The 17969-nt window shown below is 42.5% G+C and overlaps 2 protein-coding genes across 8 annotated transcripts in view; one reads left to right on the top strand and one right to left on the bottom strand.

The window, feature by feature from the left end:
- The window catches only part of ANAPC10 (anaphase promoting complex subunit 10), a 76030-nt gene extending 74359 nt beyond the window's left edge, over positions 1-1671 (bottom strand). For 4 of the 6 annotated variants that reach the window (XM_074950936.1, XM_074950940.1, XM_074950939.1 and 1 more), the window contains exon 1: positions 1278-1417. The gene's annotated coding sequence lies outside the window, so the exon portion shown is untranslated. Of the gene's footprint in view, positions 1-1277; positions 1460-1530 lie in introns of those variants that run through there. The other 2 variants (XM_074950938.1, XM_074950937.1) reach the window with 2 other exon arrangements.
- ABCE1 (ATP binding cassette subfamily E member 1) overlaps positions 1588-17969 on the top strand; it is a 32042-nt gene continuing 15660 nt past the window's right edge. Inside the window, exons 1-5 of one of the 2 annotated variants that reach the window (XM_074950934.1) lie at positions 1588-1698; positions 14242-14411; positions 14766-14851; positions 15828-15925; positions 16898-17015. In XM_074950934.1, coding sequence (XP_074807035.1) covers positions 14309-14411; positions 14766-14851; positions 15828-15925; positions 16898-17015 — 405 coding nt within the window. In that variant the 5' untranslated portion in view covers positions 1588-1698; positions 14242-14308. Of the gene's footprint in view, positions 1699-1738; positions 1887-14241; positions 14412-14765; positions 14852-15827; positions 15926-16897; positions 17016-17969 lie in introns of those variants that run through there. The other variant, XM_074950933.1, reaches the window with a different exon arrangement.

Consider the following 17969-nt stretch of genomic DNA (forward strand, 5'->3'; position numbering starts at 1 on the left):
CTGGTGGGAGGCCCTGGGAGTGGGGTGGGGGAGCTGACGGGGGGCTGCTGACGTATTACTGTGGCTCTTTGGCAATGTACATTGGTAAATTCTGGCTCCTTCTCAGGCTCAGATTGGCCACCCCTACCCTAAACGTAAAGGAATAAGCTATATTGGTATAATTGCTTGCACATTAGGGGTTGTACCAAAATTTATTTTGGTTAAAATTAAATACATACACTCCTGACCAAAACTGTTAAAATCAGTACAAGAACTGCAAACTTATATGAGGCCTAAGAGACAGACCACTGAAAACAAAGAGGTCACCTACATCGCCCTGCAGTTTAGACTACCTTGATGTGAATAGCAGTGCATACCAAAGTGCCGCACTGTAACTCCCCTGTGTGGAGGCAAACTGAAAGGTTCCTAGTACAGTCCTCTTCAAAGAGGACTACGTTAATATGAACTAGGAGCCTTTTAGTTCATGCTGGCAGTATTCCACACAGGGAAGTTACACTTTGTTGCATACTGCTGTTCACTGTAGTTTCAACTGTGGGGCAGCAGAGACCTAGCAAAAATCCCATTAACAATACTGTAATTAACAACAGTCTTTCTAAAGGCTAGCACAGATCAGAGTGGTCTCTCACAGCTCTTGCCAGTCATACCTAGTTTTGGTCAGGCTTCTTTTACAACTCCACCAAGTTATTATTTATTTTAATAAAAAATATAATTATGGGCAGATCCCCAAGCCTTGCATCACATTCATGATAATGGGATTTGAAATTAAATAGTTTAGCCAACCTTCAAGTCGTATCAGGTTTGTGGAATCCTGAAAGCCCGACCATGTTTCTCTCCTAAACGCAATCTGGCAAAGTTACTAAGAGAAAAACTAAGTCACATTTTGGGAAGTGTAAAAATACTACCAATAGACAAAATAAACTCTGTAAGTCTAGTCAACGCAGCCAACTAATTCTATCCAAACTCAGCCCTGCAAAGGGAGCGGGGAGGGGCAGTTTGTGCAGGGGGTGTAACCAGAGTCACATACTTTTGGCTTAAGAGAGAGGACTGATACGTAGATACAGACTTCTGACCCTGACCCATGTCAGTGGTTTATGAAATACAAGGGTCCCCTCAGAGCAGAGTCTAACACGCCGAGTGGTGCACCTAGCAAAAAAAAAACTACTCTGGCAGTCCCGAGGAAGGCCTGAACGAGCCATGGAGAAGGGGCTTCGCTCTCACTCCGGGGAGTGGGGTCTCAGGCCGGCGGCCCCGTGCGGGGAAGCTGGCACTGCCCGTACCTGTGCAGTAGCCAGGAAGAGGCGCAGGCTGGGGCCCCTGAGAAACCACGAGCGATGAATTCACCTGCCAAACGCGCCAGAGCGCAGAGACTCTCCGGCCTCCGGGCACAAGCGGCCCACGCTTCCTGCTAGGCCGCGCCGGCCACGGCACATGGGCCCCGGCGCGGGGCCCGCCCCTTGCTACGGGGAGGGAGGGAGAATATGGGAGACAGTCCACCCGGAACCTCCTCACGGGAGGGGGGAGAGCACTTACGTTACAGCAGCCCCACCCACTCCGCAGCTCGCTCTCCACTCCAGCCCCCAGAGCCGTCACTCAGCCATGACGTCACGCAACAGACGCGTCCAGAAGCGTCTCCGAAACTCTCTTAGCTACGCCCTTGCCCTGGGCGTCGCGATCTTTTAGCGTTCCCCGTTCTCTATGGTGAGCGTCTTTTCCCCTCTCTCCTTACATCTCTATGGTTAGTGGTTCCAGCTCCTCTCGGGGGGTGGCGGCCATTTTGGCCGGGTGGCAGCAGGAGCACGTTGTGCGTCTGCCTGTGAGTAACGGGACCAGGCTAGTCCCCTACCCACATACTCGCCCCGGCTGGGTGGTTTCCTTCCCGTCCTCCGGTAAGTGGAGTCAATAGCGGGGCCGGGGAGAGCGACACGAGCCCCTGGGAGACCCGTGCCTTGGTCAGGGCCGGGCGGCACCGGCGAGTCGTTCCACCAGCTGGTACCGGCGAGAGGCGCCGTGTCTACGAAGGGGGAGGAACGACCCCCGAGCGGGGCCCGGCAGCCGCCCGGCTGTCCCCGGTGGGGCTCCTGTTTACGCCGGGTGCTGTTAGCAGAGCCCCTCCCTCAGCCCGGTAAGGGTGCGAGGCCCCGGCCCCCTCCCCCTCCTGCCTAGAGCTCCCCGCCCCCAGGCGCTGCGGTGTTGGGTCCCAGACCCGCCCCCCCCCGGTACTGAACGTGTACGGGGGCACCAAACACACAGCTCCACTGGGTTGTCCCAGACCACGGCCGCGACAGTGGGGGTGGGTGACAGACCCCCTCTCCCCCGCCACCTATTCTGCCAACGGGGGAAGGCCCCGATTCCCCAGTTTGCATCTGGTGGTGTCTTTGGCAAGGCGAGTCAATCTCTGTGTGCTCTAATTTCCCCATCTGTAGAATGGACACAGTAATAGTCACATTAGGGCGTTGTGGGGAGAACGTTACAAACATCAACTTCTTTCCTTGGATGGTAAGTGGACCCCAGTGAAGTGCAAAGGATTATTTGTCCTGTTGCAGGGCTATCATAAGGGCAATATTCACACAGGGAACCGGTTTGTCTTTTTCACATGCTGTATCATTTGTGCCAAATGTCTCTAGGGGAGGTTGTCCCTATAATTTAGTGAGGGCTCTAAAAATTTATTTGTAAATGTCTAGTAGGAAGCTTTCCTTGCTGGGATGGTGTTTACCTGCAGAGCTATCAGTTTCTGCAGAATGTGCATTTTTATTTTATTTTTAATTCTAGAACTTGTGGCTGTGAGAGATATTGTGCTGTCTGCCCACAGACCTGGCTCATCATAGTTTTGCCATGTAGCAACAAAAGCTGTTGCTGCTCTTGAAATCGGCCATACAGGTAGATTCTGCAGGAACACCATCTTAAAGGAGAGACTACCATATGTTATGTTTCCAGTAAAAGTCAGGAATCTCTAAAATAAGGAAAAGAGAGAGAAATTCTCTTTATGGGTGCATCCACTCAAGGAAGAAAGATGTATTAACTAACAGAAGGTAAGAACATAGCATAAAATCTTAGCGAAGAAAAGGCAATTGTAGTTTTCAGTGTTAATACTAGTGGGGAGATAAGTGTTTACCTCTACATGCTAAGGTGTGAATACTACAACTCCCTTTTTTTCCACTATAATTTTATGCTGTGGTGTCTTAACACAAGGTAAGAACACACCCTTTTCCCTAATGAAGACAAGTCCTTGCAGTAAGGGGGGGGGGGGGCGCTTCAAATTTATAAAATACCTAATAGCCAGAGATTGTTATGAAAGATGGAGATCTGCCAAGCATGGTCCAGCATCCTGAGTAAGGAAGAGAGCAGCAAGATGCTTACCAACAATAGGGAAAGGCTTTGCTCCAGGACCTTTTAAAAGTGCTGTCTTATGCATCTTTAACATATTTAGTCCCCTGATGCGTAGTTGTCTGAGAAGTCTTTTGATTCTGATATTACATTCATCACTCTTTTCCTTCAAACTCTTAGTGCAAAGGAGTTAAAATGTCTTTTTTCTCCCGACATGTATCTCTTTATAGCTTTCATGTGCTAGCAGATATCACAATATACAGTATTCACCTTCTCCTCTCCCATTCTAAGGAAATATTTGAGGATGAGGCTTCTTACATTGTATATTTTGTTGCTGTATGAATGAGTCACTATTCCTATTGTTCAACACTGTCAAATAACACATTGAAATAGAAATATGTATGGATATGTTTAATAATGTGATGCCACTTTCCAGTAATCAGAAAGTTAATCCTTAGCCTTGAGTTCTTTGCTTCCCTATGTAGAATGTGCCTTGTGAGCAGTCTAAGATTAAACTGAGGGCATGTCTACACTGGCAGAATTACAGCTCCAGGAGTTACAGCGCTGCTCAGAGAGTGCTGAAGGGAAACCTCTGTTGTGTGTTCACGCTGTCAGCTGCACGCACAATAGCGTGTTCACACTTCTGGCACTTGCAGCAGTATTCGGAGCAGTGCACTCTAAACAGCAATCCCACAGAACACCTCTTTCTCTTCTGCCGCTAAGACTTGTGGGAAGGTGGACGGGATTGTGAGGCATCCTGGGTCCTGTTCCAATGACCCGTGATGCATTGCTTTGCATCCCAGCAATCCCTGTGCTTCCATCTGCATTTGGCACTATCTTTCAACCGTTTGTGTACTGCACGTCCTGCCTCTTTGGGTTGCAGGAATGGGTCCCAAACTGTTGACCAATATGCTGCTTACTCTGACCAACACGTCACGAGTGGCAGTGGAGTTATTCTTTAAACTACAAAAGCAAGAGGAGTGTGACATTGATCTCATCATGTGTAGTAGCTATGACATGAGATTGCTTGTGGCATTCATGGAGGTGCTGACCACGGTGGAACGCCGTTTTGGGCTCGGGAAACAAGTACTGAGTGGTGGGATCACATCGTGATGCTCGTCTGGAATGACGAGCAGTGGCTGCTGAACTTTCGGATGAGGAAAGCCACATTCATGAGACACTGTGATGAGCTCACCACAGCCCTGCGGCTCAAGGACACAAGAATGAGAGCTGTCCTGCCATTGGAGAAGCACGTGGTGATTGCACTGTGGAAGCTGGCTACTCCAGACTGCTACCAATTGGTTGCTAATCAGTTTGGAGTGGGAAAGTTTACAGTTGGACTCGTGTTGATGGAAGTGTGCAGGGCCGTTAATCACATCCTGCTCTGAAAGAGCATGACTCTGGGCAACGTGCATGACATTGTTGATGGCTTCGCACAAATGGGCTTCCCTAACTGTGGTGGGACGATGGATGTCAGTCATATTCCAATTCTGGCACCAGACCACCTAGCCACCGAGTACATTAATCACAAGGGGTATTTCTCAATGGTTCTCCAGGCACTTGTGGATCACCGTGGGCGTTTCACAGACATTAATGTAGGCTGGTCCAGGAAGGTGCATGATGCACACATCTTTTGGAACGCTGGCCTCTTCAGGAAGCAGGGACTTTCTTCCCGGCCCAGAAGATCACTGTAGGGGAAATCGAAATGTCCATTGTCATCCTGGGAGACCCTGCCTACCTCTTAATGCTGTGGCTTTTGAAGCCATACACAGGGCAACTTGACAGCAACAAGGAGCTGAGCAAGTGTAGAATGACTGTTGTGTGTGCTTTTGGCCATTTAAAAGCCCGTTGGTGCTGCCTCTATGGGAAGCTGGACCTGGCCAATGACAATATTTCTATGCTTTTTGCTCATTTGTGCAAAGCCAATATTCCTATGCTGTATGCGCCATAATATTTGTGAAGGGAAGGGCAAAAGCTTCACTCAGGGCTGGACCGCAGAGGCTCAGCGCCTGGAGGCTGAGTTTGAACAGCCAGAGACCAGAGCTATTAGAGGGGCACAGCACGGAGTCATAAGGATCAGGGATGCCTTGAGGCAGCAATTTGAAGCTGAAAGCCACTAATATTTGTTGCTATGCTCGGGAGTGCAGTGCTTGAAATGCCAGGAAATTATTGGTGCACATGATACAATATCTGGGTTTAACCTAATTGTATGTTGCTTTGCAGTGCTCTTTTTGCTTTCAATTAATAGAATAAAGATTGCTTTTAAACTAACACAATTACTTTATTAAAAGATGACTACAACTGGAGGAGAGAGTCAAACAAAAAGCAGTAGTAGGGTGGGTAAGGGAAGGTCCTGGGAGAAGAGGTCCAGGGATGTAGTACAATGCAACGGGAACTGTACTTCAGCAGGGCCAAACTGCAGAGGGATGGGTGTGGGAGTCGGCAGTGCTGAACTGTGGCGGGGAGGAGTGGAATGCTGTGGGTACAGACTGGAGCCAGGAGGTTGATCAGAGTGTTTTGGCGGTGTCTGGGGGTGCATGGGAAAGAGTTTTTTTGCAACAGTGGCTGCAGGGGAGGGTGGGCGCTGAGCTGTTTGCTTTGAAGAGCTTGTATCTCCTGGAGCGTGTGTGCTTGGCACTCCATAACCTTTAAGAGCCGCTCCGTGGCTTCATCTGGCTTTTCTCACTGTCCCGCTACTCCTTCAATTCCTGTTTCTCGGCAGCAGAGTGCATCATAACATCACGCAGAAAGTCCTCCTTAGTTCTTCTTGGCCGCTTTCTAATTCTGCACAGCCATTCAGCCAGCGATAACAAAGGGGGAGGCTGGGTTCCCAAAGTCATCTCTGTGAAGTTTAAATGCAGCGTTTTACAGAAGCAGTATTGTTTGCAACACAGACAACATTGATTCAGTGCTTTAAAACACAGCCAGTACTCTCACACCTGTCACTAACTGGCTGACCCCAGGCAAGCACACGGGAGCCACAAGACCCCCAAAATGGTGAATAGCCGCGGGGGCAGGATAAATTGCTCTTCCCGGACCATGCTGTACACTGGGCACATGGCTCTTGGGGAGAGCCAGCACTGTAGGGTGGCCTGATGATCATTCCTGTCCCCACACTTTCCACAGGATGTGATCATTATGGAAGATACCCCTCTGCTGAGGGTGAGCAGGGAATCAAAGGAGGGTCTTCTCCAAGACTTCGGCTTCTGCCCTGACCTCTATGTGGCTTGCCTGTGTGCAGCAATGGTTCTTCTCCTCCCTCCCCCACCCTGCGATGGCACAGGGAAGTTACCCTTAATGGGGCAAGAAACAAAGCAGCTCTGCTGAAGAACCTCCAGTTGCCCAGTATCTCCACGAGAGTTTCCTGGAGATCTCTCAGGGAGATTCCCATGAAGTGAGGGAGTCAATCAACAGCCTGTTCTGCAGCTCAGACTAGGCATGTGGTGGGAGACAAGCCTTCTTTCTCTAATCCTCCTGCCCACAACAACTTGCTTCAGCAATTCCCAAAATCAGATCCACTTACCAGGGACCTCCCCTCCTGTTTGCACTTCACCGATCTCCGACAGCTGTGACTGGCTAGCCTCCTCCAGGGTAGAAAAGAGCTCCTGGCTACATGCATCTCTGACCTCCAAGTCCATTCTCTGCCTCATCCACATCCTCGTCAAAGATTTCCTGCTCCTGGCTCGGTCCACTCTCCACTGGCACGTGAGCCACCAAAGTATCCACAGTGGTCTTTGTAGTGGAGGTGGGGTTGCCGCTGAGTATCACATCAAGCTCTTTGTAGAACCAGCAGCTCGTGGGTGCAGCACTGGAGTAGCGGTTTGCCTTCTGTGCCTTGTGATAGGCATTCGGCAGCTCCTTTGCTTAGACCCTGCACCGCAGTGTGTCCCGATCATGGCCCCTTTCTGTCATACAGTGTGAAAGCTGTTCGTAGGTATAAACTCCTACGTCTGGAGTGCAGCTGGGACTGGACAGCCTCGTCTCCCCAAATGCTGATGAGATCCAGCAGCTTGGCATTGCCCCAAGCGGGAGATTGTCTGGAATAGGCATGACCACCTGGAAAGGTGTGCTGAGACCACTGCGCGCATCACCAAGCAAACAGGAAGGGGACTTTTGAAATTCCCAAGGAATTTAAGGGGTGGGGATGACGGTTGGTTACATGAGGGCGGGGCAGTAGAGTTTAAACCGATGACCAGAGAGGTGAGAACAGGCATTGTGGGACACCTCCCGGAGGCCAATTGCAGCACTGTAATCGACCAAGGTGTCTACACTGGCACCCCAGAACTGTAGCCCTGGTGCAGAAAGCTGTACGCCTCTTGTTGGGGTGGTTTTTTCGAAGTTCTACAACTGCGCAGTTTCTGCACACTAAGTGGCTTGTAACTCGGGAGTTACAGGGCAGAAAGCTGCTTTACTACGGAGAAACTTGCCAGTGTAGACAGGGCCTAAGAAACAGAACTTTGGGCTTGTCTAAACACGTTTTTTTATTGCTTTCACTGTAATAATGGTTTAGAAACCAATATAGTTAAAGCAGTACAAAAACTGTACATAGACCAGCCCTTAGTATTTGTCCTTTTTTACACACTCGGACTTTTAGCACATACCGATACTTCCGGCTTTTGTAAATTGACAACTGGTTCTATATGTATTTTACTATTTTATAAATTACTTTTGTCAGGTATTCTAACTTTAAAATTGTCTTGATGGTCTTATCAATATATGTGGGGTTGTCAGGTTTGGTTCATTAGTTCTATAGTTGAGATGTTTCTTGAAGATTTCAGAGTAACAGCCGTGTTAGTCTGTATTCGTAAAAAGAAAAAAGAAAAGGAGTACTTGTGGCACTTTAGAGACTAACCAGTTTATTTGAGCATGAGCTTTCGTGAGCTACAGCTCACTTCATCGGATGCATAGCATATCGTGGAAACTGCAGAAGACATTATATACACACAGAGACCATGAAACAAAACTTCCTCCCACCCCACTGTCCTGCTGGTAACAGCTTATCTAAAGTGATCATCAAGGAGGGCCATTTCCAGCACAAATCCAGGTTTTCTCACCCTTCCCCCCCCCCCCCCCCCCACAGACACACATACAAACTCACTCTCCTGCTGGAAGATTATTTGTTTTCTTCTAAAAGTAAATACTACTTATTCTCAGTCTTTTTACTAGTTAGTGCTTTTAAAATATGATTTGTTGAACACTTCCATCTGCTTTTTGCAAAGTAAATGTTTTTAATACAATGTGGTCAGTTCTGAATACAGATTTTTTTTACTTTTTTGATATAATTGCATTGTCCTGTCATTCAGTTTTCTGTCTTAACAGTTGCTTATTCCTCTCTATATTTATAGTAAGTTGCACTTTACATAGTAATTCAGCATGCTGTTGCACGTTTTTTCCTCTTTGCAGTTGATTGTATTAAGTCTTTTATGGTAATGTACTCGTATCTCGATCCAGCAAATGTAAAAATTATGGATGATCCAAATTCTAGTAAACTAAGTTTTTGCTTTTTAAGTATTACAGTATAATGATGGAGTTATTGTTGTCTTCCATAAATTCTTGTGGGAGAAAGTGTTTTGTTTATGGTTTTTGAGAAGAAAATGCTTTTTGGGGGGGGGGGGGAATCAAAGATTCAAGGAGGCGTTTGAGCTAAGAGCCATGTGAGTGTTGCTCAAATATGTCTAGATATGCACTTTGTTACGGCTAGCATTTTGTATGCTTTACAATTTTTAGATGCACATTTTAGAAATCATGTTACGGTAGTAAGACAATTTTGACTTGAAATGAATATGGTTTGCCGAAATCTTAAATACTTTGTCAGCCTTAGTCATTTTCTCTTTAGGTTCAGTTTGATTCAGCTCTCCTCATCGTAATCTTCTGGTAAACATTCTTGAGGTTGCCTTTCAAATGGAATTTACTAATCCAAATTTATTCTGTGGTTAGTAAAAATTGAATAGGTAGAGTACTTTTCTATTTTCTGAGCCACCTAAACAAATTGAAAGAAGCAATATTGACTATAAATTAGATGCTTCTAAATGCTTGTTGTTTCCACAATATTTATTAATTATACTTAACATTTTCATGTAACACATTATGCTGTTGAGTAGGCTTGAGAGCTCCAAAATTTCAGCCTTGAGCCCAAACAATCTTTCTCAAGATGTGTAGAACTTTGCAGTTAAATCCAACCAAAATAAGTGTATTTAGTAATTGTATATAAACATTATCTTGGCTCAGTTTTTTGTATGAAGATGTTGACACTTAGGGTGTCCAGAACTGTGAATCACAAGTAAAAGTTGAATGTGACTTCTCAGTCCTCATGGCTGATGTCATCATGGCTGAGAGGAGTGGGGGATGCTACTGCGAATCAACAGGTTTCAGAGTAGCAGCCGTGTTAGTCTGTATTCGCAAAAAGAAAAGGAGTACTTGTGGCACCTTAGAGACTAACCAGTTTATTTGAGCATAAGCTTTCGTGAGCTACAGCTCACTTCATCGGCTGCATTCAGTGGAAAATACAGTGGGGAGATTCATATACATAGAGAACATGAAACAATGGGTGTTACCATATACACTGTAACCAGAGTGATCACTTAAGGTGAGCAATTACCAGCAGGAGAGTGGGGGGGTGGGGGGGGAACCTTTTGTAGTGATAACCAAGGTGGGCCATTTCCAGCAGTTGACAAGAACGTCTGAGGAACAGTGGGGTGTGGGGGGAACAAACATGGGGAAATAGTTTTACTTTGTGTAATGACCCATCCACTCCCAGTCTCTATTCAAGCCTAAGTTAATTGTATCCAGTTTGCAAATTAATTCCAATTCAGCAGTCTCTCATTGGAGTCTGTTTTTGAAGTTTTTTTGTTGAAGTATTGCCACTTTTAGGTCTAATCGAGTGACCAGAGAGATTGAAGTGTTCTCCAACTGGTTTTTGAATGTTATAATTCTTGATGTCTGATTTGTGTCCATTTATTCTTTTATGTAGAGACTGTCCAGTTTGACCAATGTACATGGCAGAGGGGCATTGCTGGCACATGATGGCATATATCACATTGATAGATGTCCAGGTTAACGAGCCTCTGATGGTTTGGCTGATGTGATTAGGCCCTATGATGATGTCCCCTGAATAGATATGTGGACACAGTTGGCAACGGGCTTTGTTGCAAAGATAGGTTCCTGGGTTAGTGGTTCTGTTGTGTGGTGTTCCCTTGTTGCCAAGAAGGCTAACAGCATTTTGGGCTGTATAAGTAGGAGAATTGCCAGCAGATTGAGGGACGTGATCATTCTCCTCTATTCAGCATTGGTGAGGCCACATCTGGAGTACTGTGTCCAGTTTTGGGCTCCATACTACAAGAAGGATGTGAAAAAATTGGAATGCGGAGGGCAACAAAAATGATTAGGAGACTAGAGCACATGATTTATGAGGAGAGGCTGAGGGAACTCGGATTGTTTAGTCTGCTGAAGAGAAGAACGAGGGGAGATTTGATAGCTGCTTTCAGCTACCTGAAAGGGGGTTCCAAAGAGGATGGATCTAGACTGTTCTCAGTGGTAGCAAATGACAGAACCAGGAGTAATGGTCTCAAGTTGCAGTGGGGGAGGTTTAGGTTGGATATTAGGAAAAACTTGCAGGGGTTGTGAACCACTGGAATGGGTTAGCTAGAGAGGTGGCGGAATCTCCTTCCTTAGAAGTTTTTAATGTCAGGCTTGACAAAGCCCTGGCTGGGATGATTTAGTTGGGGATTGGTGCTGCTTTGAGCAGGAGGTTGGACTAGATGACCTACTGAGGTCCCTTCCAACCCTGATATTCTATGATTCAAATTTACAGGTTTGAGATAATGAGCTTCTACTCAGCTGAGTGTTTAAGCTCTACAGGTACTAAGCTTCTGAGGAGTGTCTCTTATGTTCTCTAGGCCTGACATTCATTATTGTGTATTGGGATCCCCAGGCAGGACACCTTCTACCCTGGTCCTGTAACTGGACCCCTGGGGGGTGGACCCCTGCCTTCAGGCAGAAAACCCCTAATATCAGTGGGCTCTGTGCTGGCACAGGGGGTTTGCCTGGATAGATCCAATTGCAGACTTGGGCCCATAGTCTGTAAATCTACTGATTTATTTTTTAAATGATTGTAACACCTGTATTATATGTAAATACACAAGATTTTCCTTCAAAAATTTCTGACAACTTACTCAAGAAAACTAATATTTTAAAATTATATTGGGAAGCGAGAGAAATAAAAGTTCAGAATTGTCTGGGTTGTGGGGTTTTTTTTTAAGTATAAAATTCCCTCATAGATTTCCCTAAAAGAGGGAGCAGCTGTAAATACCTATTAGAATTTTTTTTAAATTAATGTTTATGGTTAAATACATTTGGAAATTGAGAAATAGTATGTTTTTAAAAAAAAAAAAAAGCCTGAAATATCAGAAAGTCTAGAAATACTCAGTTCACACTTCCAGCACTAAGCTTATTTTTGCCCTTACCACCAGTTAAAGGCTGAAGGCTAGTCCCTTCCCCACCTTCAGTGTATGGGGCACAAACAAAAGTATTGCATATAATATCCTTCATGATTGATCCACACAAGACCCTGTCCCTTCCCTACGTGCTTATGAATTAGATATGCACCACACCTATTATTCTTCCATGTTTCAGTAGATCGGATATTTTCCTTTTCTGCGTATAAAGAGCAATCTGTAAACTCCTGAAAGATGTTGTTTGAGAACTCCCTATACTTAGCATAGGTTAGACGAGAAAGTTTAACATATCTTCAAATAACATTTCATATATACAATAGGAAAGACTTTATTTGTTTAATGTGAACTAGTGGAATTCTTCCATCAGCGAGCAGACTGTTTAGATTTTGGAACTTTGAGTATTTCAAGACCTGATATTTATGGTTTGAACCACATTAGTACATTACAACTTCTCTGTTCATAACGTCAAATTTTATGTCCAAGTTTTATCTTGGAATATAAATATTGGCATGCTGGGTACTACAATACACTTGCTTTAAATTGGTAACTTCTCTGCATGGTCCCAACTGTTAGTACCCAGCAATGTTAAACTGTAACTGAAAATGCTTTGTTCCTTCAGTTGCCGGAAGAGAGGCTAGCCACAATGTAGGCCCAATATTTTACTTACCTTTAAATTATTTAAGGTGACGAGTCTTTCAGCAGTAACCAAGGTTTAAACCCTTTCTCAAGAACTGATCACCACCTAGAAGAGTTGTATTCATGCCATTGAACCCCAGCAAGCAGTCATGACCAGAGGCTTCAAGAGGTGGTATACAGCAGTGAGGATTCCTAAGCCTTGTCATTATACTCTTCAGTCTGTCTCCAAACAGTAACATCTTGTGAAATGCTGATGACTTCATAACTCAACCTTACTCTATTTTAGATTGGAGTGAATAAGGGATGTCCATAAAGGTGAACTGAAGTGCTTTTTAAAAAGAGAAGATCAATGTCTATTTTAAATATCCCATTATCAGAATATTGTGGACAAAAAATTATAAACATTCTTTAAAATAAAATGTTTAAAATCCATTACCTGTCAAGACCTAAACTTAGCATTCTGTTTCCTCTGCTATGGTTGATGACCTGGTAAACACCTAATACAATATAATGTTTGCACCTCTTGCCCTGCTTTAGCTATTTGTGAGGCTAACAACTACTGTAGGGAGAAACAGAACTCTACACTTAAGCTGTGTCTTTTTATTTCACCTCTTAACATATATTTATTTGTAACTTCAAGGATATTTAATCCAAGATCTTAGAATTTTAAAAATATTTTTAAAAATTATTTGATTAACCTCCAATTGTTTTCCTTTATTTGGTTTCTTGAAATCTTTAAGCCCTTATCATAGGGGCACTAATTGCCTGGGAAATACAATATGTCAGTGTAGTTGCTATAACTCGTGTATAACTTAAACTAGCAAAATCAAATCAGTTTGGCCTCTGTGTGTATCTGTCTATCACACACACACACACACACTCTGTTTATTACACATCTATGTATTTATGCATATAGACACACACACACAATTTCATATTCTCATAGCAATGGTCACAACTATTTATGGTTTTTACTTTAAATAGCAAGCATGCAGCTCTCACAAATTCACCTCCTAGCAGGTGGCATAAATGTGTGAATGAATCACCATGTGGAACTGAAATTTACTCTGTCAGCAATACATATGCCCACTCACTGCCTTAATACTTTCTAATATGATGTAATTTTCTTGTAAATAGAGTTGCATTAAAAGAGTATGCATTGACTTATGAGGAGAGGCTGGGGGAACTGGGCTTATTTAGTCTGCAGAAGGGAAGAGTGAGGGGATTTGATAGCATCCTTCAACTATCTGAAGGTGGGTTCCGAAGAGAATGTAGCTAGGGTGTTCTCGGTGGTGGCAGATGATAGAACAAGGAGCAATGGTCTCAAGTTGCAGTGTGGGAGGTCTAGGTTGGATGTTAGGAAAAACTATTCCACTAGGAGAGTGGTGAAGCACTGGAATGGGTTACATAGGGAAGTGGTGGAATCTCCATCCTTAGAGGTTTTTAAGGCCCAGCTTGACAAAGCCCTGGCTGGGATGATTTAGTTAGGGTTGGCCCTGCTTTGAGCAGGGGGTTGGACTAGGTACCTTCAGAGGTCTCTTCCAACCCTAATCTTCTATGATTTGCAGTTGTCATGTTGGCTTCATTTTATAGTGGGGAAAATAGTAATGAAATTGAAAGTTTGTGCTAAAGTCATTCTGCAATTATTACCATATTAAAACTGCCAACATTTAATTGTCTTTCTGAATTTGTTCAATCGGCTGTAAGAACAACACACATTTTATTTGGGTACATGAACTTCTATTAGTAATTTCAACTAGATACAGCTTTGCCGCGTTATTGGTGGTGATTGTGATCCAGTTCTTTTTTGTATGTTTTTGTTTTTTAGACCCTGAAGTGTTCACTTCCATCTTGGAATCTCTAATTGGTGTATATATAAACCTAAATTGCACAATATGGCCGACAAGTTAACGAGAATTGCTATTGTCAGCAATGACAAATGTAAGCCAAAGAAATGCCGTCAGGAGTGCAAAAAGAGCTGTCCTGTGGTTCGAATGGGTGAGAAATGCAGTGAAACATAATTAAACAATGCAAGAGACTTTAAACAATGTGCCTAGTTGTTTGCTGTCCACCTTAATAGAATTTACTAGTAGAAACGCTTAGAGAGCTTTCTGGATCATACTATGAATACATTTGTGTAATATATATGATTAAAACGGTCTGAAAATTGTGCACCGCAATAATGCTAAGAAATATTAACTGCTCAGTTTCAGGGCTTCTTTTGAGTCCTTTTTTGCTGGGGAATTTTAAGGCAACTACAGGATTTCTGTGCGGCATTTACTGATCATGCTGATAACAAATCTGATTCATCAGCATTGTGTCTTGTGTTTAACATACATTCTTTTTCACCAGGAAAACTATGCATAGAAGTCGTACCACAGAGCAAAATAGCATGGATTTCTGAAACACTCTGTATTGGTTGCGGTATTTGCATTAAGGTAAAAGATACTTATATAAACTTTTTAAAAATGCAATTTCAATTTCTTTGAAAGTATGTACTTCTCATAAGAAAAAATGTATCTTCAGAATTCGAGAAAAAATATGTAATATAACTTCAAACAGTTTATCTCCTGTGCACCTTTTTATATTTCAGCTTGACAGAATTTTATTTTTTGTATTTAGTTTTGACAGATACTTAAAAATAATCCATATCTTTTATTTTTATTTGAATTTTCACAATTGTGGGAAATTATAGAAGGGTCAGACAATTATTTAATGAGAGTAGACATTGAGATTCAAAAAGTTGTTTTATAACCTTTAAAACAGAAATTGCTACCATCATGTCAAAATGTACATAGTAATCTTATATCAAATTAAGTTCCCAAGCAGCATTTTTTCTTACTTTGTCTATCTGTATATTTTGCTTATTATCAATGGAAATATTTTTTCATGGGGGGGGGGGGGGTGCAGTGAAATTGATGTTTAGAGACATTTACCAGTAAAAGTCTAATCCTTCCAATTCTATTTCTATTCTAGAGTCAGTACTTTAAATTGCCATATTTAGCTTTGAAAAAGTGAGCATAGGATTCACTTTGAAAATGTTGTCTTTCTCTGTTAAGCGCAGAAAGTGATGTAATTTTACCCATCAATGTTATCTGTAGGACAGCTTAGTCTAACAACAACCAGAACATTGATCGCTTCTCTCTGTAGTTTCTGTGGTCAAAAATCTAAGCAAATTAGTTAGCAGTTGGAGGAATTTTTTAAACATATTAACAAATCAATAAATTCAAGAATATGTATAAATATTTAGTACTGACCTGCTTAAAGGTAAGAAGTGTGGCACTCACAATTGTAAACAACACGCTCGGAGTGAAGTACTAAACATAGAAGAATTTCACTACAGAGTAATTTGTTCTGCATTAACTTGTTTCACTGTGCATTAGTAAGTAGTAAATTTGTTTGTTTAAATTATAGAAATGTCCTTTTGGAGCCTTGTCAATTGTTAACTTACCTAGCAACCTGGAGAAAGAAACAACACACAGATATTGTGCCAATGCCTTCAAACTTCACAGGTATCTTTTATTTTTCCTCAAGCCAACTTTATTTTACCCTATCCAATTTTAAATTAATGTTAAATGTATATAATATTCTGGACTCCTAATTTCCAACGTTGTTGGAGATGTGCCACAGGATGAATCTATGTTTTTTTTAATGTACATAGTCTTTTGGGTTATCAAATATTAGTTTCAGATAATTTTTTGGCTTAGTTTAACAATCTCCTTGAACTTCTGTTATAATAAACTGAATCAAAAACCTGTAATTTAAAATTCTTGAGATATTGTCATTTTGACACTATTTTAAATCTGAATCTAGCTTTCCTGGTGATAAATGATTATTGGTCTGTCATCTCAAAGGGCAGGAGGAATGACATAAAAACATAAATAAAACAGGTCTGGCACTGATAAAGCAGTCTCTAGAATTGGAGCATTTTATTTGTTTATGCAGTTCTATGGTATTCCTCACTTGAGTGTGTCAGCTTCTTGCAGACAATTAATTTATCTTCACAGCACCTGAATTTTATAGATCGTGAAACTAAGGTAAAATGTTGGATTACTAGCTCAAAGTCGCACAAGAAGTCTGTGGCAGACCCTAGATCTGTGTTCCAAGTCCTGTGCCTTTACCTCAAGAACTTTCTCTCCCAAAATGTTTTCTTGCTCTCTCTGTGTTAACAAGCATTATAAAGAAGTTGGCATATAAGTGTGTCACATCAAAGTGATTCTCTTTGAAAGAAAATGGAGAGAGATAAACCTGGCATTAGTGGTGTCTGGTTGTGGTCTTAAATGTTTTAAATGTTTTTCCCTTAATTTTTGGCTTTTTTATCTATATAAGTTCAAGCAATATTGAGGTAGAGACACTGTGAAATGGGTTGAATCGCTCGGCAAATTTTTTTTTTTTTTTTTTTTTTTTTTTTAAAGTGCACTAGTATTTTGCTTTTAATTGTGGTGGGAATTTTGGATTACACTGAATAATGACTTTATATACAGGTTGCCTATTCCACGTCCAGGGGAAGTACTGGGATTGGTTGGAACCAACGGTATTGGAAAATCAACTGCCTTGAAAATCCTAGCTGGAAAGCAGAAGCCAAACCTTGGAAAATATGATGTATGTATAAAAAGAGCTTGGGAAATAGGTGATTATGGTTTGTTGATGATAAATGCTCAGTCTGTCCTTGTAACTTTTTTCCTGCAACTGTCACATTGATATCAGTGCTTCACGTGGCTTGAACTTTGGGGAAGTGTTGCTGAGCTAGACACTGGTGTAGGTGCAGTGAAGTGGTGTTAAAGGTCTCTGCGCTGTTCTTCTAGTCTACTTCAACTATGATTTGTTTGCCTTTTCCAGCTCTGGTTCTCCTGGAGAATGCTTAGCATTATTCCCAAAATGAAACCAATCTCTTGACCTCCATCTCCACTCTAGTCTACCACAAGGGCCCGATCAGACTTCCCAAGATAACCAGGAGTTGCAGTTCCCTTTTAACAAGTTTTTTGCCCACATTAAATTTGCTCTGTTTCATCCTCTCTTACTGTCATCTCTTGCGAATGTCTGCTGGGAAGTAGGAAACACATTTTTCTTGAACCTTTTTCTGAAAGTGAAACTTTATCAGGCTAACCTTTTCCATTTAGCCCAGGCAACCATAAGACTACATATATTTCAGTTTTGTGAAAGAATTGAGTAATAGAGTGACCCATATCCTTCGCTCTATATGAAATGGTTTGACTTCTGACACTGGCTTATTAAAACAAATTCACAGTACACTCCTTTTTAACTTTTGTTTCTTGAAGATATCACGTATTTCTGCTGCCAAGACCTATTTAGGGTGCTTTTTCTTTCAAGAGTAAGTGACATCGCACACGTGAAAGAGTACAAGGACCTGCACTCCTTATACAGCTTCAGGTGTTTCATGTCATTAACTATTTTAAGTGGAAGCCTATTTAAGTGGAAGTGAAGTAGTGACTGACCTTTTGGGGGCTGCTCTGTTTTTATTGCATGTATCTTTGATGTCTACTCATTTGTGTTTGGAATCTTTAAAATTAAAACATTTCAGTTTACTTTTAGATC

This window comes from Natator depressus, chromosome 4, assembly GCF_965152275.1.
Source record: "Natator depressus isolate rNatDep1 chromosome 4, rNatDep2.hap1, whole genome shotgun sequence".
Classification (NCBI taxonomy): domain Eukaryota; kingdom Metazoa; phylum Chordata; order Testudines; family Cheloniidae; genus Natator; species Natator depressus.